We start from the raw sequence: 27,419 nt of genomic DNA on the forward strand, positions 1-27,419 counted from the left end.
AATAGGAACTCGGGAGTGATTCTTTGCTGCATTTTGAGGGATAATCATATGGTCCAACTATGTTAGCATTGTTGGGAGATTGCACTAGCGAAAGTATGGACCCTAGGCCTCATTTTTAAGCATTGCAATACCGTTTTTGTGCCCGTTTACTATTTGCTACCTTGCTGTTTTTTATTCAGATTATAAAAATATATTTCTACCATCCATATTACACTTTTATCACCATCTCTTCGCCGAACTAGTGCACCTATACAATTTGCCATTGTATCGGGTGTGTTGGGGACACAAGAGATTTCTTGTATTTGGTTGCAGGGTCATTTGAGAGAGACCATCTTCATCCTACACCTCCCATGGATTGATAAACCTTAGGTCACCCACTTGAGGGAAAATTGCTATTGTCCTACAAAACTCTGCGCTTGGAGGCCCAACACGAGTCTACAAGATGAAGTTGCGTAGTAGACATCAAGCTCTCTTCTGGCGCCGTTGCCGGGGAGGTGATTGCTTGATGGTATATCTTTAGATCTTGCAATTGAATCTTTTAGTTTCTTGTTTTATCACTAGTTTGGTTTATAAAAGAAAACTAAAAAAAAGAAAAAATGGAATTGAGGTTGCATCATATTATTGATCATCTTTATAATGTGTTTCGTGAAAATGATGGAAATGAAAATTGTGCTCAATTGTTAGAAGAAGAAGTCAATAAAATGTTTGGCAAAAAATATTTGAATGATGAGCATGATTGCAATGTTGTTAGTATGAATTCTTTGAATATCCATGATGCTAATGATATGCAAAGGCATAAGCTTGGGGATGCTATATTTGATGAAGATGATATTTTTAGTCCCCCAAGTTTTGATGAGAAAATTTATTATGATGAAAGCATGCCTCCTATATATGATGATTATGGTGATGACATGTATGCTATAAAGAATAATGATAACCATGAAACTTGTCATCATGATTTTAATTTTCAATCTCATGATAGTTATTTTGTTGAATTTGCTCCCACTACTATTGATGAGAATAAATTTGCTTATGTGGAGAGTAAGAAAATTTCTATGCTTATGCATCATGAAAAGAATTATTTATGTGATAGCTATATTGTTAAATTCATTCATTATGCTACTGAAAATTATTATGAGGGAGGAACTTATGCTTGTAGGAATTGCAATAATATCAAGTTTCCTCTCTATGTGTTGAAAATCTTGAAGTTATGTTTGTTTTGCCTTCCTATGCTAGTTGATTCCTGCTACCAAAAGTTATTTGCTCACAAAATCCTTATCCACAGGATGTGGGTTAGGCTTGTGCTTGCCATGTGTTTCATGATGCTCTCTTTATGTTTGAATTCTTATATTTTATGCGAGCATCATTGAAATCATCATGCCTAGCTGAAAAGGCATTAAAGAAAAGCGCTTGTTGGGAGACAACCCAACACTTTTATCTACTGTTTTTGTGTGTTCACATGATTATTCTACTGTATTGATCATGATTTATTTCTTAGTTTCAATAAAGTGCCAAGTAAAGCCTTTGGGATCATGTTGGGTGATAGTTGATTTGACCCTGCTGAAAAACAGAAACTTTTGCGCTCACGAAAATAAGTCTCATTTTTAACAGAAGAGTGCTATTGAGTTGATTATTTTTGCAGAAGTTTAATATACAAATTTCTCACGCGGTCCAATTTGTTTCATAATTTTCGTAGTAGCAGAAGTATGGTTTGAGTCCAGATCATTACAGACTGTTCTGTTTTTGACAGATTCTGTTTTCAATGCATAGTTTGTTTGTTTTCTAGTTTCTATGGCTTATATTGCTCAATATAAATTGTGGAAATGATATGCTACAGTAGGCATTGTGTGTAAACAATTATTAATCTTGTCTTTGACTGTACCAAAGTGAAATGGTTTGTTCTTTATCATACTAACCTATCTCACAAAGTTCCGTTAAGTTTTGTGTGATTGAAGTTTTCAAGTTTTGGGTGAGATGACGATATGAGGAGAATAAGGAGTGACAAGACCCTAAGCTTCGGGATGCCCAAGGCACCCCAAGGTAATATCCAAGGAAGATCCAAGCAACTAAGCTTGGGGATGCCCCGGAAGGCATCCCCACTTTCGTCTCCAACATTATCGGTAACCTCACTTGGAGCTATGTTTTCATTCGTCACATGACATGAGTTTTACTTGGAGCATCAATTTATTTTGTTAATATTTGCTTGCTGTTATTTAGAATAATGTTTTGCATCTTTCTTTTCAATAAAAAATTCAAGGATAGCCTTCACCATGCTTATTTTGCAAGTATACTTGTTGCTGTTTGAAAACCGAAAGTTTATCGATGTTGCAAAAATTCCCGACGAAAGTCAGAATGTGATAAAGTGTTGAAACTATTTGCATAATATGCTCTGATAAATTTTCTACAGTGTGGTAGAATTTCATGATTTTTGGAGTTAAGGAAGTATTGATACTCTTGCATTCTTTACAGACTGTACTGTTTTGGCATATTGCTATTATGTTTGCATTGCTTGCATATGTTTGCTTGTTTAATGATTCTATTCGAGAATAGGAGTATTAAATATGCAGAGGCATTTAGTATGAAATGTTAAATAATAATTTTTTTTATTTGCTACAGTAGAGTATGATAAAGTTTTTGGATTGGTTTATACTAACTTATCTCACGAGTTCTTGTTGAGTTTTGTGTGGATGAAGTTTTTAAGATTTAGGGAAACCGATATATAAAAGGAAGCTCAAGCTTGGGGATGCCCAAGGCACTCCAAGTTAATATTCCAAGAAGTCTCAAGCATCTAAGCTTGGGGATGCCCCGGTAGGCATCCCACCTTTCTTCTTCAACAATTATCGGTTAGTATCGGTTGAGCCTAAGTTTTGCTTCTTCACATGATGTGTGCTATCATTGAAATGTCATTTTGTCTTGTTTTGCTTGCTGTTTTAATAACTTACTTAGATATGAAAGTTTTTAAATAAGAGAGAGTCCTCAAATAGCTACCTATTTACTTAACTACTCGTTTGATCTTCACTTATATCTTTTTGGAGTAGTTTGACATTTACTCTTGTGCTTCACTTATATCCTATGAGTAATTTGTTCAATAAATTGAATATCATGAAGTTGAAATCATATCATGCCTAGTGGTAGCTTCACATTGGGTTTAGAAAATGAAATCATTTGAGGCTTGACAATCACAATATTGGTCATACAAGCAATTCATGAATAATTAGTATAAGGAAGAGAACGTTCACATGCAAATACACTATCATGGAAATCTTTGTAATTGTGATCCCCCATCAAAATATTATATGCCAAAATTGTTGACATTGGACAAGCAAGACAACGTAATGGCTTATGTTTGTTCATATTCACATAGAAGTCATATTGTCATAGATCCTTCAACATGTGGTGTTTGCCCCCATCTTTGCTAGCCAAAAATTCCGCACCAAGTAGAGATACTACTTGTGCATCCAAAAACCCTTAAACCCAAATCTTATTTTCAAGAGTCCACCATACCTACCTATATGCGGTATTTCCGTGCCGTTCTAAGCAAATTTGTATGTGCCATCTCTAATTTTCAAAAATAAATTTCTCTTTTGTGTGCTCGTACCGCTCGCGAGGCGGTGAGGGGTGGCCAATATTTTCCATGCTAGATGTGTTATTCTCACGATGAGTGTTTATTCACATGTTATTGCACGAGAGTAAGACAAAGGTTTTAGGGATGCCCAGTCCCGAAATGAAAAATGAATTTACTTTATGTTGTCAAATAATAAATTCCTTGGAAAGTGTTTTTTGAGAAACCACTGCAGAACTTGGTTCCACAGCCTTACTTTATTAATCGAGAGAAAACATATATACAAATGTACAAAGTCCCAGAGGGACTAAAAATAAAAAGATCTACCTTACCTACTTTACAAAAAACACAAGTGGTAAAAAATGGAAAAAACATCTCAGGGGGGGTATGGAGGGCACCCGTGGATACGGCTAGCCATGGAAAGTGAAAGTATGGTGGAAAAAGGAATAAACTTTATTTTCTGTTTGGGAACCGCCTATGATATATCTAGCATGGAAAGTGTTGGGAGCTCTAAGTCGTTTTCGTTGGTGGCAAAAGTATACCTCTCAAAATGTTTTTATCTCTCAATTTTTGCTATGAGCTCTGGCACCTCTACAAATCCCTACTTCCCTCTGCAAAGGGCCTATCTTTTACTTTTATGTATTTACTTTCATGCAAGAGTCAAAGTTATTCTCTCTATTCCTTTTTATTTTTCTCTTTCGGCAAGCATCATGTGGTGAGGAAAGATCTAGGCACATATGTCCGGTTGAATATGGGTAGCATGAATTATTATTGTTGACATCACCCTTGAGGTGAATATGTTGGGAGGCAAAACAATAAGCCCCTATCTTTCTATGTGTCAGGTTGAAACATTTTGCTCATGTGTACGCGGTGAGTGTTAGCAATCATAGAAGACTATATGATGGTTGAGTATGTGGAGCTCTTACTTAGACTCCGTTGAATAAGATGAATTGCAATTGCTTGGTGACTGAGAACATAGGTTGTTGGGTTTCCAGAGAGTTCATTGTTTAAACCTTAACATGCGAACTGGTTGCCACTACAACATGAGAAATTTTATGAGAAAGAATTGCTGTTATGATGCTAGGAAAAGTGATTGACATTGCCATTGATCAAACTTATGCACTTTGCTAGCATTCACACTTCATAAATTATTTATTTTATCATTTACCAACTCGAGGACGAGAAGGAATTAAGCTTGGGGATGCTGATACGTCTCCAACGTATCTATAATTTATGAAGTATTCATGCCAATATATTATCATTCTTGGATGTTTTACAATCATTTTATAGCAACTTTATATCATTTTTTGGGACTAACCTATTGACCCAGTGCCCAGTGCCAGTTGCTGTTTTTTTGCTTGTTTTTTACATCGCAGGAAATCAATACCAAACGGAGTCCAAATGCAACGAAACTCCACGATGATTTTTTACAAACCAGAAGACACCCATTGCGCCGGAGCAGCACCTGGGGGTGCCCCGAGGGGGGCACAACCCACTAGGGCGCGCCCAGGTGGGTTGTGCCCACCTCGGTGGCCTCGCATACCCCTTCATTGCACTATAAATTCCCAAATATTCTGAAACCCATCGGGGTTACCCTAGATCAGAAGTTCCGCCGCCGCAAGGTCTCTATATCTGCGACAACCAATCTAGACCCTGTTCCGGCACCCTGCCGGAGGGGGAAATCATCTCCAGTGGCCATCTTCATCATCCCGGCGGCCACCGCGATGAGGAGGGAGTAGTCCACCCCCTAGGTTGAGGGTTTGTACCAGTAGCTATGTGTTTAATCTCTCTCTCGTGATCTATATCATGGGCTTTAATATAGTCGGATCATATGATGTTTCTACCCTCTATACTCTTGTTATGATGAATTGAGTCTTTACCCTTTGAAGTTTTGGATTGTCGGATTGAATATTCAGAGATGAGAACACATGATCTATGTCTTGCAATATGAATACTTGAGGTGACAAATGGGGTATCATATTGATTCACTTGATATGTGTTATGGCATTCAACTCGCGGATTCTCGTGGTGATATTGGGGTAATCTATGCATAGGAGTTGATGCGCGTCTTTATTATCTTTTCCGATAGAAACTTTGGGGTCTCCTTGTAGTTATTTGTGTGGACTAAGTATTATGAATATGAATTTGCTTTGGTGTTATTCTAGTACGAACTCTTGATTAGATCGATCGGGAAGAATAGCTTGCGTTATTCTAGTACGAACTCTAGGATAGGTTGATCAGAAAGAATAGATTTGAGGTGGTCTCATACCCTAGAAACAACTCCTATCTTTTGTTCTCCGCTAATAGGAACTCGGGAGTGATTCTTTGCTGCACTTTGAGGGATAATCATATGATCCAACTATGTTATCATTGTTGGGAGATTGCACTAGCGAAAGTACGGACGCTAGGCCTCATTTTTAAGCATTGCAATACCGTTTTTGTGCCCGTTTACTATTTGCTACCTTGCTGTTTTTATTTATTCAGATTATAAAAATATATTTCTACCATCCATATTACACTTTTATCACCATCTCTTCGCCGAGCTAGTGCACCTATATAATTTGTCATTGTTTCGGGTGTTGGGGACACAAGAGATTTCTTGTATTTGGTTGCAGGGTCATTTGAGAGAGATCATCTTCATCCTACACCTCCCACGGACTGATAAACCTTAGGTCATCCACTTGAGGGAAAATTGCTACTATCCTACAAAATTCTGCGCTTGGAGGCCCAACACGAGTCTACAAGAATAAAGATGCATAGTAGACATCAGGAACGTAGCATGCAATTTAAAAAAAATTCCTACGATCACGCAAGATCTATCTAGGAGATGCATAGCAATGAGAGGGGGAGAGTGTGTCCACATGCCCTCGTAGACCGAAAGTTGAAGCGTTATGTTAACGCGATTGATGTAGTCGAACGTCTTCACGAGCCAACCGATCCAAGTACCGAACGTACGGCACCTCTGTGTTCAGCACACGATCAGCTCGATGACGTCCCTCGAACTCTTGATCTAGTAGAGGGTCGAGGGAGAGTTCCGTGAGCATGACGCCATGGTGATGGTGTTGGTGATGTGATCCGCGCAGGGCTTCTCCTAAGCACTACGACGATGTGACCGGAGGAGTAAGCTGTGGAGGGGGGCACCGCAGACGGCTAAGACAAATCTTTTTGTGTGCCTTTGGGTGCCCCCCGCCACCGTATATAAAGGGGGGAGGAGGATGCCAGCGACCAAGGAGGGGCGCGCCAAGGGGGGAGTCCTACTTGGACTCCTAGTCCAAGTAGGATTCGCCCCCCCTCCTTCCTTCCAACGGAGGGGGGAAGGGGAAAGAGGTGGGGAGGGAGAAGGAAAGGGGGGCCGTGCCCCCACCCCTTGTCCAATTCGGATTGGGCTTGGAGGGGGGCGCCACCTCCTGTGGCTGCCTCCTCCTCTCCACTATGGCCCATGAGACCCATTAACTTTCCCGGGGGGTTCCGGTAACCTCCCGGTACTCCGAAAAATCCCCGATCTTCTTCGGAACCATTCCGGTGTCCGTATATAACCTTCCAATATATGAATCTTTACCCCTCGGCCATTTCGAGACTCCTCGTCATGTCTTTGATCTCATCCGGGACTCCAAACAAACTTTGGTCACAAAAACACACAACTCATAATACAAATCATCATCGAACATTAAGCGTGCGGACCCTACGGGTTCGAGAACTATGTAGACATGACCGAGACACATCTCCGGTCAATAACCAATAGCGGAACCTAGATGCTCATATTGGCTCCTACATATTCTACGAAGATCTTTATCGGTCAAACCGCATGACAACATACATTATTCCCTTTGTCATCGGTATGTTACTTGCCCGAGATTCGATCGTCGGTATCCTCATACCTTGTTCAATCTCGTTACCGGCAAGTCTCTTTACTCGTTCCGTAATGTATCATCCCATAACTAACTCATTAGTCACATTGCTTGCAAGGCTTATAATGATACCGAGAGGGCCCAGAGATACCTCTCCGATACTCGGAGTGACAAATCCTAATCTTGATCTATGCCAACCCAACAAACACCTTCGGAGACACCTGTAGAGCATATTTATAATCACCGAGTTACCGTGTGATGTTTGATAGCACACAAGGTGTTCCTCCGGTATTCGGGAGTTGCATAATCTCATAGTCAGAGGAATATGTATTAGTCATGAAGAAAGCAATAGCAATAAAAGTTAACGATCATTATGCTAAGCTAACGGATGGGTCTTGTCCATCACATCATTCTCCTAATGATGTGATCCTGTTCATCAAATGACAACACATATCCATGGCCAGGAAACTTAACCATCTTTGATGAATGAGCTAGTCAAGTAGAGGCATACTAGGGACACTCTGTTTTGTCTATGTATTCACATATGTACTAAGTTTCCGGTTAATACAATTCTAGCATGAATAATAGATATTTATCATGATATAAGGAAATATAAATAACAACTTTATTATTGCCTCTAGGGCATATTTCCTTCGAATATGTCCAAGACCCAAATACCAACTCAGCCTCACCGATTCTTTCTACCCGGCCCACCGAGTTCATTTGACATAGCCATTGCCAGAAACCCTAACAGTTCGGCACATTGATACGGATCTCGGTCTCGCCGAGATGGCCTTGCAAATTCCATGTGACTTGTTGTAATTATTTCGGTCTCACCGAAATTTTGCAATCGGTCTCACCGAGTTTGCTTGACAGATTCTCTGTTGCTTATTGCTTCACTTCGTCTCACCAAGTTGATGCAATCGGCGCCACCGAGATGAAGTTCGCCCTAAGCCCTAGCACATCAGTCCCACCGAGTTGTTCCAGTTGGTCCCACAAAGATTCCTAACGTTCATATTTTTGAACAGATCGGTGCCACCGAGTTTACATATCGGCGCCACCGAGATGACTCAAAAGTGTGTAACGGTTGGATTTTGTGTGGAGGCCATATAACCTCTCTATCGCCTCTTCATTCGTGGAGAGAGCCATCAGAACGTGCCTACACTTCCATCATTCATTTTCTGAGAGAGAACCACCTACTCATGTGTTGAGATCAAGAGATTCCATTCCAACCATTTGAACCTTGATTTCTAGCCTTCCCCAAGTTTCTTTCCACTCAAATCCTTCTTTCACCATAGCCAAATCTGTGAGAGAGACTTGAGTATTGGGGAGACTATCATTTGAAGCACAAGAGCAAGGAGTTCATCATCAACACACCATACATTACCTTTTGGAGAGTGGTGTCTCCTAGATTGGTTAGGTGTCGCTTGGGAGCCTCTGACATGTTGTGGAGTTGAACCAAAAAGTTTGTAAGGGCAAGGAGATCGCCTACTTTGTGAAGATCTACCCTAGTGAGGCAAGTCCTTCATGGGAAGTGGCCATGGTGGGATAGACAAGGTTGCTTCTTCGTGGACCCTTCGTGGGTGGAGCCCTCCGTGGACTCGCGCAACCATTACCCTTCGTGGGTTGAAGTCTCCATCAACGTGGACGTATGATAGAACCACCTATTAGAACCACGCCAAAAATTCTCTGCATCTCCTTTGCGTTTGCACACTCCAATCCCATCTCTTTCCTTTCTTGCAATTTGCATGCTTTACTCTTTTCGCTGCTCATACTCTTTACATGCTTACTTGAAATGTATTGTGAATGCTTTAATATGTGCTAAACACAACCTTAACTTCAAGAAATTATAGTCTGCCAACTTTTCTTGTTAAGGGTCTAATCACCCCCCCAGACCCCTTTTCTCGATCCTTTCAAATACTCATTGTCACAATTGCAAAATCACATCACAAATTTCCAGTAATATGAATGTAGTATACTACTGAATAACCCTGAACGACTCTCATCTTAACAGTAACAGTCATCCTTATGAATCATGACAAACAAGTCTCAAATTACAATATCTTATATTGTGCTGAACTAGGACTGAACACTCAAACAAGACTTAAGAATTCAGTCCTTGCTTATGAATTCAGTCCAAGAATCCTATACCGAAATAAGAAGCCAATTGGCCACATTAACTAATCCTTGTACATTTGTACTGTTTAGAAGCAAAAATTGAAGATTTTTGTTGCTAGACAGTGGAACTGCACTGAATGTCTGAAGAAAACGACAATGTCGATGCAGGATTTTCAGTCGGACAATCGCACAGAGCACGGCGGTGCAAGGCCCGGTCTTCAGCGAGGCTGACCTCCTGGAGATCGTTGTAGACCTTGAAGCTCACGAGCGGGAGGTTATGGTTCGCGTTGGCGCCGCCACCACAGGGATTTCTCGTCGAGGGCGAGGGATCCCACGCCATCTCCAACAGCAGGGACTTCAGTGTCAGGTAAATTATCTTGTCCAACCCCACACACCAACCTCAACCCTTTCTGAATGCTTGTGTTATGCATGCTGCTATCCTACCAGTTATGATATTCGTTAGCTATGCATAACAAAGCAGTTGTATGGTTTGACGCTAGTAAAAGTACAAATTTTCAATTCCTAGTTGAATTTTATTCGGTGCCAAAATGTATACAAAAACAAACCGTGCACAACAATATATGTAATAAGAGTAGAGTAGCATGAAGTTACTTCTCCATATTCTAGAAGGTGTCTGGTGAAAAGTCCTTCAAATTGCAAAAGGGAAATGTGAGACGAAGCTCCTGACCGCAATATGTAAGTTGACACATTTTGCGAGATCAACTTTCTAATCTGTTCTGAATTAACAATACAGAGCTTGTTCACATCAGTACATCACTGAAACGGCAAAGGTCGCAAACTTCCGGGCTATGAAATAGCTCGATCGCTGGGCAACGTGTTCTTTACACACAATTCAATTCAAGGAGAAATCGAGAGGGAGTCGTCGGAGTTTCTCTGAAGGAGCATTGGAGGAACGGAGTCCGAGACGGGCAACGTGGGGATGATGTACCATGAACTGCAAGAGAGGCAACCCTGCGGGCTCCATAGCCTGAACACGGCGTTGCAAGGCACATTCTTCAGCGAGGCCGAACTCCAGACCTGGGCGCTCGCGAGCGGGAGGTTATGTCCCGCGCAAGCACCATGGGCATGGGACATTTCCTTGCCGAGGGCAAAGGGCCACATAACATCTCTAACGATGAGGACTTCAATGTTCAACTTTTTTTACTGTTCTCGGGATTTTAGAAACATTTGTGGAGATGACATTTTTGAAAAATAAGGGAATTGTTGGCAATAAGAGGGATTTGTGTAGGATTCACTATTTCGTTTGATGCATTTGTAAGCTCGCAACTCATTACGTGCTTGATTAGTGTATTCTTATGAGTAAATATGTCAGTGGTGATAGCTATCAAATAACACGATTCCTAGTGGTCACGGAAGAGACTTGATGGCGCGTCATAGGCCTTGTACGGGGACATAGGACTTGATGTTGATTATTTTTCCGCTAAAGGGATATATTAATATCAAGAAGCTACCAATTACAGAATACAAGTTGCATATTCCTAACATGGTATTAGAGCACGAAAATTTGATGTCATTAACAAATGACTCTCTACTTGCTCCATACATGTTAACAAACTCGAAGGTTATGCCATTCACTCCCACTGACCCCAAAACCATCAATAATTAAATATATTCACTCATAGTCCACTGTGGACCGATAAGCAGTTGTTCAGCATGCTGCTTTTTTTTAATCGGTGAAAACAGCAGGAGAGGCTCCTACTGTTACATATTAATTTTCAAAGGCTTTTTATAAAGAGTATTTACATGATCGGGGATCAAAAAGAAAACAAGCAGTAAGAACTAGAAAGGCTCTAATACAAGAAGTTGTCCAGCATGCTCCTTCTTTCTGATATGAATTTCAGCATTGGTCCTAAGTTACACATCATAGATGGTGAAGTGCTTGCCCGCTCATCTATATCTGTTGACTACAAAATAGCATATCTGGACTTTTCTCTATCATGTTCAAACAATATGGCAGCAAGGCTCTCGAGTACCTCTCTTCTTCTCAGGAACTATGGGAGTTTTTAACCATGAAGGGTTAAGTGTTTGTCTTTCAGATATCTATCGGTGCTCAAACATTACTCAAGGAGGAAACTTGCTGAGAAGTTAATCTTACATGGGATGATGGTAAAGAGGCTTTTCGTTGCAAACAATTATTGTTGAGTCCAAATTCCATACGAAGACTTAAGTGTTGTGGTGACTGTGTTGATCTATCCAATTCTTATGAACAGTCTGATTACATTCAAAACATCGACCAATCATCAAAATCTTGAATCATGGCATTTAAGTGTCCTAAGTGATCTTCTAAAGATGGTGTTAGGGCACTCCCAATGCTTGTATCTTAGCACAATTTCATAGGTAAGAATCTGATGTGGAACCCTCTTTAATAAGGAAAAAGAGAGTAATCATATCTTAATCTAGATAATATAGATCTTAGCACCAAAACTAAGGCATCTCATAACTTTCTAGTGCACTAGGACTGCGCTAACACACGCCTAAAGATGACGGAGCAGCGGAGTGTGGGCGTGAGGGGCAAGGTGGAGATTTGACTTGGAGCAGGCGCGGGATGAGGGTATGGGGCGTGACGAGCGAGCGTTAGTGGTGCTTGAATGAACGGTGTAACACTATCTCCATTGAGGGTGCATCACTCAAAAAATAAAACAGCAGAAACACCTGCTTTACACACGTCACTCTACATGCTACACAATCACATGAACTTCCATTATGGGTGTCATTCACAAGGGACATTTCTTTTTAGATCCGACGATGGCATTTTCCCGAAATTGAAGTGTTCGATGCACTTCTCCGAAACCCCAAATGTTCTCTTCTCCCAAATCCAGTCTCATATATGCCTAGCGCCTCTCATCATGGTGATTCTTCCACGCTTACGTCCTCTATAAAACCGTTTGATGGTTGAGTTGTGTGTTTTCCAGACAATCGTGTCGAGGAGAGATCGAGACAAAGCCATTGGAAAACGATGAGACCACAGAAACTGAACCCTGCAGCGGCAGCTGATGCCCGTCTGTTTGATCGGAGTAATGATGAAACCCGGTGACGCGCACCGGGACGTTTGGCAGACGAAATCAAGAGGATGCGGCCAGCCAGGAGCAAGAAAAGAAAGGAGGGACGAGCGAACCTACGGAGTGACTCGAAGACGGCCGCCCGCCGGGCACGGTGGCGCAGAATCCCGATGGCGGTGATGGCTCTCCTCTCGCTCCCCGTTGGAATCAGCACACCCAACGGCTGCTTGGACGACGATCTCATGCCAGACGAGGATCGATTAGCGACAGCGGAGTGTGGGCGTGAGGGGCGAGGTAGAGATTTGACAACGAGCAGGCGGGGGATGGGGGCAGGGGGCCGTGGCGAGCGAGTGTTCGTAGTACTTGAATGAACAGGGTAAAAAAGGAGACTTTTACAGGGCCGGGTGGGTTCGCTCACTCATGACTGACTGCGGCCCGCCCTTGACTACTACTCTATAGTGCCCTAGCCCCAACCCTTTCGTACACGGACTAGCCCGTTCCGGACGGCCGCCTGTCCATATGAATATGAACACTACTGTCCCATGGACATGGGCAGAACGAAAAGAGAATACTGGCTATGATTAGTAAAAGAGAATACTGGTTGTGATGAGTGAGTGAAAAAAATGGCAACAAAGTTATAAAAATCCAATTATCTAGATGAGAAAACAAGGGAGGAATGGCGATACTGTCTCTTGATCCTTCCGTCGAGGGGGACGGCACCATTGCCATTAACGCCACACTCTCGACCAAGACCATCCTTTCGCCGACTGGTCGGCGCCATTCCAACATCGATACATGTGCACAGGATGCACGAGTGCAACACATCTGCATTAAAGGTGCATCACTCAAAAAAAAAAATAACAACAGCCATGAAACACCTACTCTACACACGTCACTTCGACATACTACACAATCACACAAACTTTTATTATGGGTGTCATTTACAAAGTAAGGATGTTTCTTTTTAGATCCGAAGATGACATTTTCCTGAAATTGAAGTGTTCGATGCACTTCTCCCAAACCCCAAAAGTTCTTTTCTCCCAAATCAAGTATCATGCATGCCTAGTACCTCTCATCATGGTGATTTTTTAACACTTATGTCCTCTATAAAACTGTTTGATGGTTGAGTTGTGTGTTTTTCACACAACCGAGCCGAGGAGAGATCGAGAGAAAGCCACTGGAAAACAACCAGGCCAATGAAACTGAACCATGCCACATCAGCTAATTCCCGTCTGTTTTATCGGAGTAATGAAACCTGGTGACGCGCGCTGGGTCATTTGGCGGCCGGAAGCAAGAGGATGGATCTCCTGGCGGCCAACCGGGAGCAAGAAAGGGAAGGAGGGACGAGCGAACCTGCGGAGTGACTCGAGAAGAAGTAGAATCGCCAGATATATCATTGCAGGGCACGCACCCCGTCTAGGGCCACTGCAACGCTCCAATGATGAGGGATGCCGAAGAGTTGAGAAGAAGTGATGGGGTTGGTGTTGACTTGAGCACTTGAGTTCCATGGGTCACCACTGAGTCACAGGTGTGATAGGTTCATCCGAGGAGCTAATGTCGTTATGCAACATCAGTGAAGCTATCTTGTAGGATGGGAAATAGATGCAACACACGTTTGTATTTTGTTTATATTCTACTCCCTCCGTCCCATAATATAAAAGCGTTTTTTACACTACGCTAGTGTCGAAAACACTCTTATATTATGGGACGGACGGAGTAGTATTCATACATATGCAATAGATGGTGAAACTAGAACAAAGAAAGAGGGGAAAAGAAGCATACCAGTCTAATAGCAACGTCAGGTATTTCACATTCGACGAGCCTATATTCATACATGACCTAGTCAGTTCTTGTACCCTTGGGCACCTTGCCAGCATGAAACACCAAGCTCCTCTTCATCCCAACAGTATGAGATTCACACACCACTTGCCTGTCCTTTCCACTAGCCAGCTTGGGTTTAGCGGTCAATTCTTGACCCGACAGGGTACTTCCTACCACGAGTGCAAAAGAAATACCATTAAGATCCCCAGTAGGCACCGAAGATTTCGCTGAACCAAGTTGAAGAAACAAATTGGTTATATGACATTTTTTAGGACAGGCACATGTAGATATAAACATGTGGTTGAAAATGGTAATAACACAACAGGGGGTAAATAAATAAATAAAAAGAATATATATACCTAGAAGATCACAGTGGGCGTATTTGTAGATATCAACTTCCGTAACAGTGTTGCAGAGCAACTTGTTTCCCTGTAGCTTCCTCTTGAGATGGTAGAGGGTGAGCTCGACATCGGTTGGGTGGAAACTGTATCTAGGAGGGAGCGGCAGCATTTCCATTAGGGGAAATTAGTATGTAGTGCCTTGTCTATTATAGTGTGCTAGCTTAGTCTAATGAGATCAAAACTCAGATCTTAGCTTAATTAAGAAAAAGGAAATAAAAGAGTAGAGTCAAATTGTAGAAGCGAGGCGAGGCTTGGGTGTCAATCAATCAGGTCCAATGCTAAACTATATGGAGCACCGGAAGCGATGGCGGCACCCCCACTAAAGAAAGCAGAGGTAACCCTTTCTTCTGGCGTTAAAAGACATTTGAGTCGCAAGTGCACCCTCCTGTATGAGGAAAACAAATTGTTAGAAATTTATGAAAAGGATATGCATTCTTCTGACAAACAAACGAATAGCAGGACAAGGCTGCCGTATCTATCTATGTCAATATGTGTTGGAATAGAGAGTATTTGTGTAATGCAGATATGCAGACTGAATTGTCATAGTTCAGATAGATGGTAAATAGATGGGATCTGGCATGGCATGTTTTGTTCATTCATTTCGTTATTAACGAGGGAATCAATCATTTGAACCGAGAGATTTATTTAAGCCTAGTTATGACCCAAATTAGTCGGACCCTAGGCAAGTGGGAGCTACGTGCACCGGTCTGCCCTTCTTTTGTGGGAGTTAAGAGAGAGGAGGGGAGGGAATTACACCGTCGCTGTTGTTGGCGAGGGAGCAGATAGGGGAGACGCAAAGGAGCCAACGCGGTGGAAGGCGGTCAAGGATGCGACTTGCGAGGTGAGGATACACACCGAAATAGTGTGTTGATCGGAGGAGGAGAGGTGGCGGCGATGAAGGCGGTGGCGCATGGCCATGCCGTTGTTGGGTTGGAGGGAGGGAGACAGGGGGGAGGGAGGTGGCAGCGACTCTCTTGGCTTGGCTTTGTGCCTGCCTGCGATGCCTTGTCGCCCAAACTCTTTCGTTACTTCTCCTCACACAACCCAATTGGGCTTGTTTTTATCTTTAAGATAAGAAGATATCTTATTTTGTATTGTTCCATTCCACCATTTGTTATGTGTTGTTGATCTCCTCAACTTTTTTGTGTGACATCTGATTTTTTTTTCTGATGTGAAGATAATTTATTGTTATTATCTTTGAAAGAAGAAGATATCTTATATTATTATTTTTGAGATAAGAAGATATCTTATTATTGGAATGTAATAACGAAGCACACTAATAAAGGTAGGCCAAGAAGGTGGCAGGCTGGACCAGAGGATGGGTTGAGAGAAGAATAATGAAAGCTGACTTTGGGCAACAAGGTAGATTAAAGCCAAGCCGAGCCGGCCACCTCCCTTCCCCCTCCTCCTCCTCCAAGAGCAGAGTGGTGCAGCGACGCAACACCTCCTCTTCCATCATTGCCTCGCCTTTCCTTCGACCAATCTGCTATTCTCCTTGATCTCCTCCCTTAAGCAACCTTCAGCCAAAATTTCAGCTGGTACAACATAATCATTGATGGTGTTGCGAATCCTACATATGGTGCAAGTAACACAAGGTTGCCTTGAAAGGTCTAAGGCCCGCCCTCCGTCACCTTCACCCAGTCACGCAAAACACTTAAAACGACATCATGTGTAGGTTTCCCTCCAAAGAGCGGATACAAACATCTTGTGCTAAGCCCGATGCCTGTGCAAGTTCTTATAAAACCAGAATTGGCTACATTCCTTCTCGGTGCAAACCCTAACTGCCATCCGACAGACGTTCCCCTCTGGATGCCCAGGTTCCTTCTCAAACATGCCATCATACAAATGGCCCTCCTGCAGCCCTAGTTGTTTCACCATCGACTCGTGATCGCCTGTTTCACTCCAGCCAAAACGAAGGATCCGTTGCCATCACAAACCCTAGATTGATCTAACCCAGATGAGAAGAGATACATGGAAACCTGCAAGCTCCACTGACCCCATGTCAACAAACAAGGCCTGGAAAGTGGAACCGGCCCACCATTAAGCGCAACCACTAGTAGAAAAAGGCCCATTTGTCCCGGTTCATAAGGTCCATCTGTCCCGGTTGGGGAACCGGGACTAAAGGGTCGTTACTAATGCCCTAGGCCTTTAGTCCCGGTTCTTATACAAACCGGGACAGATGGGCCTCCACGTGGCCGCTCCGGCGAGCCCAGGCAGGAGGGCCTTTGGTCCTGGTTGGTAGCACCAACCGGGACCAATAAGCTTCCACGCGTCAGCATTTCAGTGGCTTGTTTTTTTTTGAAAGGAGGTGGTTTAGGGGTTTTGGGGGTTAATTTAGGTTGGTATAGCTAGCTAATAGAGAGATGTGTCCTCTCTTATCTCCGTGCTACTGCTACTGCTATGCCTAAACATGACTTAGATTGAAGTGAGGCAACATGTGGTGCATGTCGAATGTAATACCAATCCTAACTTGATGAAGTTTGGATTGTACTACTTTCGACATGCACCACATGCATGTTGCCTTCACTTCAATCCAATCCATGTTCATTTCATCCACAGATATATAATAACTGTTCATGCTCGCATCATGCATCATCATAATAACAAGTCCTACTAATCATCATCATACAACTTCTACTCGTTATTAATAACAAGTCATACGATCATCATCCTGATAGTCATCGAACCAACCCTACTTTGTTCTTAGCACATGATCATCAGTATTAGGTAGGACCTAAATACCCTCTTTAAGGTAAAATAGCATAAACCAATATAGACCCTGACTCTCCATTATGGAGAATGGAGATCATCCTGTCTCCAATTCTTGCGCTTCGCTTCCTTTTGCTTCCAAGAACCTCCTTACGACTGTCCATACATTTTTTTCCATTTACCCACTTCTTTGAGAAATCCGGTATGGACAGTTGAGGTTCGTAGGATGACCTGGATATATGTTCAAAACACGAAGGCTGCCATTCTGATACATCAAATGAGGCACACAATCCTCTGGGATTCTCTGTTGAAAAACATAGTAATAACTTCATAGTTAGCAATGCTGTACTAGTTTTAGAAGTATGCAAAAGATGCACGGATGTCGTAATAGTAAAATATCTTACCAGGGTATCTCCATGGTAGTTACCGTAGTTCAACACGTGCACTAGTGGCACGTATTGACCATAATGTTGAGGAGTTTGATTGTAGATATTGTAATTCTCAATATCAGTACAAAATCCGATCAGATGATTTTTCTCCAGATAAGTTAATTCAGAGCCATCGGTGTAGTGGGTTTTGTCTACCATGTTCCGCACATTGTTTGAACAATCAAAATAAGCTGTCAATGGAAATAAGCTTTCAACTATTTTGAAATAAACAATATAAATTAGCTAATAACTATGTTTGAGAAACTCACATAGCGGTAGAACTGGAGGCGTATCAACAAGGACCCAAATGTCCATATTGTCTTGCTCGATTTCAGGATTACCAAGATCCATGGTGACAAGCATACCCTCATCAAAACCATACATCTTGCAAAATGCTTCCCAATTTTTGCTACCAAAATGGGTTACGCTCTCAGCATTATACAGATTTACTTCAAAATCCACATCATGATGGGTCCTTAGGTGAATTTTCTTCGTTTCAAAATTTTCATGGTCTTCAAAATCCATCTTCTCCAAGACATAGCGTCTTGCATGGCATGGGATAAGCTATACTCGAATTGTAAAAGATGAAAATTACACGTTGAAATAGTTGAAGTCATGCTTAATTAAGAAAAAAACACTTGTCGCCGTTGCGTACCGTTTCAACATCGAAGGTCTCCTCGAGCTTAATGCTGAAGTGCCGATCATCGTCCAGGTGAGGCCTGTCGCACAAACCTCGATCGTCGTGGCACCACCCGCACTCCCTCGGGAGACTTTCGTCGTCCGATGTGACATTTCCTACGTTCATAATTCAAAGATTAAACTTGTACAATTAAATATATGTACTACAAAAACTAAATTAGATCATTATTATTCATCACGGGTTGACTATCGGTTTGTCGAGTCTTTTCTTGAAAACTCTCAGCTCACGTGGTGTATACATTCGACCGTTGGTGATGGTCGCTCCTCCATTTGTCCCCGAGTGCATTACACCAAAATGTCTAGCACACGGGAACGAAGGAGAAGCGACCCCCATGACAACAGTCGGGATTCTTCGTCCTCTCATATATATATGGTGGAACTCTCCCTCACTGATTCCTCTCTGACATTTGCGACCGTCGGTGATGGTAGCTCCTCCTTTCGTTCCCGAGTGCATTACACCAAATTGTCTAGCACACGGGAACGAAGGAGAAGCTACCCCCACGACAACAGTTGGGATTCTTCGTCCTCTCATATATGGTGGAGACTCGACAAACTTAAAGTCAACCCGAAATATTATTTAATTATCTTTCTAAAAGAGGATTTGGCTGGTCTCACCTCGATGTCGGAGGGGGTCGGTGACGGGGACGACGGCGGGGATGATGGAGGGGCCGGGGGCTCCTAGATTTTTGCGAAAACAAAAACCCTATAAGCTATCAACTAATCATATGCATATGCCTTGCATAGTGCTCTCCAATTTTAGCATTCAAAGTAGGAGTAGTTTTCCAATTTGAGCATTCAATAAGCAAAATCAAATCGCAAAATAAAGTAGTATTCAAATTAGGATGCATTGAATTATAAGCAAAACTACATCATCTCCATGCGTCCGTACATCGTCGAATATTATCACTAATACACCTCGAATACTATCACACATATCGCCAGTACAGCTAGAACCGTAGCGCCCGACAGGTATCGGCGCGGGCGGTGGACACCCAAAGGGAAGGATCCATCACAGGATCATAGCTCCAGTGAGATCCCTGAAGAACCTGCCAGGTATTGTCGAACCTGCCCTCCAACGCAACCATGTAGCGACGGACGTGCTGGTCCTCCTCGCTGACACGGTGACGTACCACCTCCGCGGTGTCCGGAAGCCTCGGCACCATCACTGGCCCACGCGACCGCCACCAAACAAGGATCGGGACAACGACGGGCTGGCTCCTCACCAACCTACGCCCCCGGAAGGTAGCACCTCCCAAAACCAGCTCGGCGGAGCCCAGTCCCGGACATGGCCCCTCTGATCAAGCCGGCCTCCTCCGCTGAGTCGACGACGAGGATGCGGGATAGGCATCATCGATGTCGATGCGGGAATAATTGCTTTAACTAAAAAACAAACTAGTTCTATTAATTTCCTTACTATAAATAGAATAAAGTAGTACTTACTAAAAATAAACTAGCTAGTTTAACTAGTTCTATTATTTTTCTAACTAATTCTATTATACACTTTCTAAGTAGTACTTACTAAAAGTTATCGGGGAGGGGGGTACGTATATCGACAACGACATACCCGATAAAAAAATAAGAAGAGGAAGAAGAAGAAAAAAGAGGAGAAGAAGAAAGGAATAGAGGAGGAGATTGAAGAAAAAAGAAAAAAAGAGGAGAAGAAGAAGGAATAGAGGAGAAAAAGAAAAAATAGAATAATATATTATTCTATTTCTTCTTCTTCTACTCTTTTTCTTCTTCTTTTCCATCTTCTAATTTATTTCTCCTCTTCTTCCTCTCCTCTTCTTCTTATTATTATTCTTCTTCTCCTTCTTCCTCTTCTTATTTTCCTTTTTTCTCTCCTTCTTTTTCTTCTAAATATGAACATACATAAATGACTTTGATCATACACAATTTTCAGATTCCAACACAATATGAACATATACATAAATTGACAAAGAAAATTCTATGAACAAAAAAAATCATAAAAATTCTATGAACAAATTACAACAGAAAAAAATCATAAAAATTCTATGAAACAATTGATATATTCTTTGCATATATATGAACATACAAACATTTGCATATTCAATAATAATATCACAAAAAAAATCTAGACTACACATTAAATTAATACATCTAAATTACAACAACTAAATTAAATACACATTTAACTACACATCCAAATTAATACAACTAAATTACAAATCTAAACTACACATATATAATAGCTAGGGGACACGGCGGTGCGGCGGCAGCAGCGGCGGCGGCCATTACAGGGAGGAGGAGGAGGGGATCGGGGCGGCGCTCACAGGGTGCGCGGCGACGGCGACGAGGTGGCAGCGTCAGGGCAGGGGCGGCGCGGGGCGGCGAAGGCGTCGGGGCGGGGCGGGACGGCGTCGAGGCGTGGCGCAGGGGCGCGGCCGGCGACGGCGTGGGCTCGAGGGCGGCGGCGTCGGGGCGTGGCCGGCGACGGCGTGGGCTCGGGGGCACGGGCGACGGCGACGACGGCGGGGCAGCCTGGGGGCGTCGAGGAGGTCGGCGTCATCGGGCGGCAACTAGCGATGAAATCTGAAAAAATGCTAAGTGCTGGCTTATATAGGAAAAGCTTTAGTCCCGGTTCGTGGCACGAACCGATACCAAAGCCCACCTTCAGTCCCGGTTGGTGCCACCAACCGGGAGCAAAGGCCTCTTTTCAGCAGCCCAAAGGGCGGGAAGCAGAGGCCTTTGGTCCCGGTTGGTGGCACAAACCGGGACTAAAGGGTGGCCATTGGTACCGGTTGGTGCCACGAACCGGTACCAATGTATGCCTTTAGTACTGGTTGGTGGCACCAACCGGGACTAAAGGCCTTGTGCTGCCCGCATCGTGGCACGAAAGTTTAGTCCCACCTCGCTAGCTAAGGGAACTCGAGAGTGGTTTATAAGCCCCACTCCCGCTGCCCTCTCGAGCTCCTCTCAAATGCAGGCTTTCGGGCCTAAACACACTGTATCTGCCTGTGGGCCTTCTACGGGCCTGAATCCTGGCCCATGGGTGGGTTTCTAGTCGTATTCAGGCCGTGGTGGCCCAGTAGGTGGCGTTTTTTTTATTTTTTCCCAGTTTATTTCTTTTCTTTTTTTGCTTTATTTATTTTATTTTGTTTCTACTTACAACAAAATACTTATTTATTTTATTTTGTTTTGTTTCTAATTACTTATTTATTTTATTTTATGATAATTCCTTTTGCTATTAAAGTTTCTAACAAAAAAAGTTCTTTATGAAAATTCTTTTTGCTTTTAATGATTTTGAACAGAAAAAACTTTGATAATTTTAGTTGCATCAATTTTATATAATTTTAGTTTCAGTAATACTAGAGGTTGCTTATAATGTTTTGAACAGAAAATACGTTGATAATTTTAGTTTCATAAATTTTATTTATGTTATTAAAGTTTATTTTATTTTGTTTCTACTTATATATTTTATTAAAGTTTATTTTATTCTGTTTCTAATTACTTATTTTTTAATGATATTTGTTATTTTCCATGCATTTACTGTTTATTTTGAGCTATAAGACCCTGAAATTGAAAAGCACTAGAAATGAACTCTGAAAAGGTTGAAAGTTGGCATGATATCATCATTTCACCCACATAGCATGTGCAAGAAAGTAGAGAGGGTTACGGCAAAAACTGGATGCACTTCGTGTACAAAACGGACAATCTCTTTCGAAGTATCAGGGTTTCATTCGGAAACTCGTCTGTTACAAAGCGATTTCATTGTTTTGAACTTACTTGAACTCCATAGTTTTTGTGTGTTCAAAATGCACCATTCAAAGCCACATCATCAATTTTCAACCCTTTCTGACTTCATTTGTTATTTTTCATGCATTTACTGATTATTTTGAGCTATAAAACCCTGAAATTGAAAAGCATTTCAAATCAACTCTAAAAAGGTTAAAAGTTGGCATGGTATCATAATTTCACCCACATAGCATGTGCAAGAAAGTAGAGAGGTTTACGGCAAAAACTGGATGCACTTTGTGTACAAAACGGACAATCTCTTTTGAAGTATCAAGGTTTCATTCGGTAACTCGTCTGTTACAAAGGGATTTCATTTTTTGAACTTACTTGAACTCCATAGTTTTTCTGTGTTCAAAATGCACCATTAAAAGCCACATCATCAATTTTCAACCCTTTCCGACTTCATTTGTTATTTTTCATGCATTTACTGATTATTTTGAGCTATAAAACCCTAAAATTGAAAAGCATTTCAAATCAACTCTGAAAAGGTTAAAAGTTGGCATGGTATCATAATTTCACCCACATAGCATGTGCAAGAAAGTAGAGAGGGTTACGGCAAAAACTGGATGCACTTCGTGTACAAAACGGACAATCTCTTTAGAAGTATCAGGGTTTCATTCGGAAACTCGTCTATTACAAAGGGATTTCATTTTTTGAACTTACTTGAACTCCATAGTTTTTCTGTGTTCAAAATGCACCATTCAAAGCCACATCATCAATTTTCAACCCTTTCTGACTTCATTTGTTATTTTTCATGCATTTACTGATTATTTTGAGCTATAAAACCCTAAAATTGAAAAGCATTTCAAATCAACTATAAAAAGGTTAAAAGTTGGCATGATATCATCATTTCACCCACATAGCATGTGCAAGAACGTAGAGAGGGTTACGGCAAAAACTGGATGCACTTCGTGTACAAAATGGACAATCTCTTTCGAAGTATCCGGGTTTCATACGGAAACTCGTCTGCTACAAAGGGATTTCATTTTTTTTGAACTTACTTAAACTCCATAGTTTTTCTGTGTTCAAAATGCACCATTCAAAGCCACATCAACAATTTTCAACCCTTTCTGACTTCATTTGTTATTTTTCATGCATTTACTGATTATTTTGAGCTATAAGACCCTGAAATTGAAGGCAACATATAGCTCTCATGAATAGATAAGTGACCAAATTAATACAAGTTCATCATCACATTAAAACCAAAGTACATACATAGTTCTCATTGAACAACATGTATATAGCTCTCTAGAGGATCTAATTAAACCATACATTGAAATTATGTAAAACATTTCAATGCAACAACAAATGCGATCATAATCGCAACCAAGGTAACAATTGATCCAACTGCATAATGATACCAAGCCTCGGTATGAATGGCATATTTTCTAATCTTTCTAATCTTCAACCGCATTGCATCCATCTTGATCTTGTGATCATCGACGACATCCGCAACATGCAACTCCAATATCATCTTCTCCTCCTCAATTTTTTTTTATTTTTTCCTTCAAGTAATTGTTTTCTTCTTCAACTAAATTTAACCTCTCGACAATAGGGTCGGTTGGAATTTCCGGTTCAACCACCTCCTAGATAAATAAAATCTATGTCACGTTGGTCGGCATAATTTTCATAAACAATAAATGAACCAAATAGTTATAAAAAGATAATATATACGACAGCCGAATCATAGACAGGACGAGGGCCGACGGGGGCGGATACCAAAACCATCACACTATATAATAAGAAGGAATAATAAAAGTAACAAAATTAGACAAGTATCTATCTGAAGAAAGAATTTTTTTCTTTCAGAAAGAAGAACAGAACAAGAGGCTCACCACGGTGGAGCTGGCGACGAGATCGGCGCGGGCGATCGACGGCGGTGAAGACGGGGACGGGACGTGACAGACCGCTAAACCTAGACAAATCTCGGGGAAAATGGAGCTCAGAGGTCGAGTTTCGAGTGTAGAAAGATTAACTAGTGTGGCTCAGACATTTCATCGAACACCTCATGTGCATAGGAGGTGAGCTAGAGCACCCAAATGCCCTCCCCTCGACGGCCAGAAAAAATAGAGCACAGTGGAGTGCTCTTCTGCGGCGATGGGGTATATATAGGCAGCTCATTTGTCCCGGTTTGTGGCTAGAACCGGTACTAAATCCGAGCCTTCTGTCCCGGTTCAAGCCAAGAACCGGGACCAATGGTTGTGGGCCAGGAGCAAGGCCCATTAGTCCCGGTTCGTGCCTCGAACCGGGACAAATGGTTTCATACGAACCGGGACCAATGCCCACGAGGCCCCGGCCGGCCCTCTGGGCTCACGAACCGGGACGAATGCCCCCATGGGTCCCGGTTCGTGACTGAACCGGGACTAGTGGGCTTGCCATGCCCGAACGAAAGCCCTGTTTTCTACTAGTGAACCGACTTCTGGTAAAAAGAGGGAGAACGCTCAAATCCGTATATGACAGGGAGGGGACAAAACCCTAAAGCGAGGGAATGGTTTACGATATATCCTATCAATGGAATGCATTAATGGAGATATATATTATAATTGGAATGCATTAATGATAATAATAAGATATCTTCACATGAGAAAAAACAAATGCCGGGGTAAAAAAAAACAAAGTTCAGGAGATCAACAACACGCAACAAAAAGTGGAATGCAACAATACAAAAGTGTATCCACACGCGCGCTCCCCATCCCTATCTCTAAAAAAGTGGCATCCACATCTATCCTCAAGGTGGATGCACAAAGTGCATCCCTATCTCCACTAAGGGCACATCCCTTAGACAACATAAAAGCAACCATGCCTATTGTACAAATGTCACTTCTACATACTACACTGTCGTTTAGAAAGTAAGGATATTTTTGTTCAGATATGACAATGACATTTTTCGCAAAATTGAAGTGTTAGATGCACTTCTCCCAAACCCCAAAAATTCTCTTGTCCCAAATCCAACATCATGCAAGCATGTCACCTCTCATCGTGGTGATTCTTCCATGCTTCCGTCCTCTACAAAATTGCTTGATGGCGGGAGTTTTGTGTTTTTCACACAATCGATCGAGTCGAGGAGGGATCGTGAGAAAGCCACATGAATTTTCTTGAAGGGGCATGGGACGAACAGAGGGGGATAGCAATGCATGTTTTCATCGACACTCTTCTATTGCACCATCTGCAAAATTACTACCAGTTCAGTCGATTGTTACCAGTTTAGCAACTACTTTGATGTGCACCTTTTACGGGAGATTTTGATGGGGATTGTTTGCATGGATATGTCCCACTTCCTATACAATCAAGTGTTGAGCTTGGAGAGCTAGTTAGCTTAAGCCACCAAGTGTTGAATGTGCAAGATGGTCGAAGTTTGGTGTCACCAACAAATGACTTTCTAGTTGTTTTATATATGTTAACAAGCTCAGAGGTCTTACCGGAGAAAAATGAACTTCAACAACTGCAGATGTTAGGTCATTCACTCTTTGTCAACAGCAGCACTCATGGTCCAGAATGGATTGGTAAGCAGTGGTTCAGCATGTTGCTTCCTTTTGATATGAATTTTAGCATCGATCCTAAGTTACACATTCATAGATAGTGAAGTGCTTGCCTTGTCATCTAGATCTTTTTTGCTACATAATAGCATATCTAGCCTTCTCTGCCATGTTCAAACAACACGACAACAAGGCTCTCGAGTTCCTCTCTTTTTCTTAGGATATACTATTGAGTTCTTAACCATGGGCGATATGTGTTATCTTTCAAATATATATTTGCTCTCAAACCATTACTCGAGGAAACTTGTTAACGAAGTTGACCTGGTAGGGCGAAAAAGGATTTCTGTATCAAACAACTATTCCTAACTCCAAATCCCATACCAAATCTAACTTTTCTCGCGATTGTGTTGATCTATCAAATTCTTATGAACAATCTAATCTCATTCAAAACAATCTAACAATCATCAAATCTTCAATCCTGGCATTAAGAGTGTCGTCAATGATCTTCTAAAGATGGTTCAACAACACATTTCTAAAGATTCTGGCAGTACCAAATCCTAATTTCGTCAATATACTTATGAAATAATTCTAGACTCGAGTCAAAGTCACAGCCCGCTGGACAGTTTCCCAACAAAGGAGTCCACTTTACATGCTTGATACTTCAAAATGGAGTCCTAGCTAATAACTATGCTATGAATGACTCGACAACCATGAGCAATATTTCTTTCTTGGTGCAACTACATGCATTTTCATTGATAATACTCAATTTTCTCAATTCCTTGGCCAGCCTTCAACTAGCTCTTCAGCTGAAATAATTGATCTTGTTAACATGGATGACATGGATGAAACTAATGACGTACAAATGGCATTAGCACCTATACCTGAATTAGTTGATCTTGCTGATATGGATTAGATTGATGACATACCAATGACATTAGCCATGGATCAAACTGCTGACGTACCAATGTCACTAGCACCTAGGAAGAATATCACTTGCACTTGATCTTTATAGTAATTTGTTTAACGATTTTCTGCCATAGGTTTCTTTTCTTGCACTTCAGATTATTGCATACTCATTTTCTATTGCATAGAAACCCTTATCCACTCAGCAATGTGTGTCGACAGTGCACACTTTTCATTCTCCATGCGCCATGGAGACAAAGAGTACACTATGTGCATGTGAAGAGACCGCATGTAGACGCCTTCCTTCAGGAGGTGACTCAGAAGTTTGAGTTTGTTGTATTCACGGCTAGCATAAGCTCTTATGCAAACCAACTGCTTAATGAACTGGATCTCGTGAATAGACTGATCACACATTTTTTTTCTGAGAGTCATGCATCTCGTTAGATGGAAGCTATCACAAGGATCTGACCAATATTGAAGCTGATCATGCAAAGGTTGTGATAATTGACAATACTCCAGAGGTGACTTACCTAGTCACTCAAGTCCAAAGGTCATTATTAATAGTTACAATTATAGCATTATTGACTACCATATTATTGAGATGAATATGGAAACTTTAAATTTATTATTTTGGGAATTTGCCATGATAGACCGACGACTGAAACGCTTTCGTTTCACATG

The 27,419-nt window shown here is 41.8% G+C and overlaps 1 protein-coding gene across 1 annotated transcript; it reads right to left on the bottom strand.

The window, feature by feature from the left end:
* Nucleotides 1-14,387: 14,387 nt before the first annotated feature.
* LOC141033940 (NAC domain-containing protein 82-like) lies at nucleotides 14,388-14,885 on the bottom strand. The gene is made up of 2 exons (XM_073506291.1): nucleotides 14,729-14,885; nucleotides 14,388-14,596 (listed from the first exon to the last, which is right to left on the bottom strand). Exons 1-2 carry the CDS (start codon nucleotides 14,883-14,885, stop codon nucleotides 14,388-14,390), a joined length of 366 nt encoding a protein of 121 aa, XP_073362392.1.
* Nucleotides 14,886-27,419: the final 12,534 nt, after the last annotated feature.

Source organism: Aegilops tauschii, chromosome 1, assembly GCF_002575655.3.
Source record: "Aegilops tauschii subsp. strangulata cultivar AL8/78 chromosome 1, Aet v6.0, whole genome shotgun sequence".
In the NCBI taxonomy this organism is placed as follows: Eukaryota; Viridiplantae; Streptophyta; class Magnoliopsida; order Poales; family Poaceae; genus Aegilops; species Aegilops tauschii.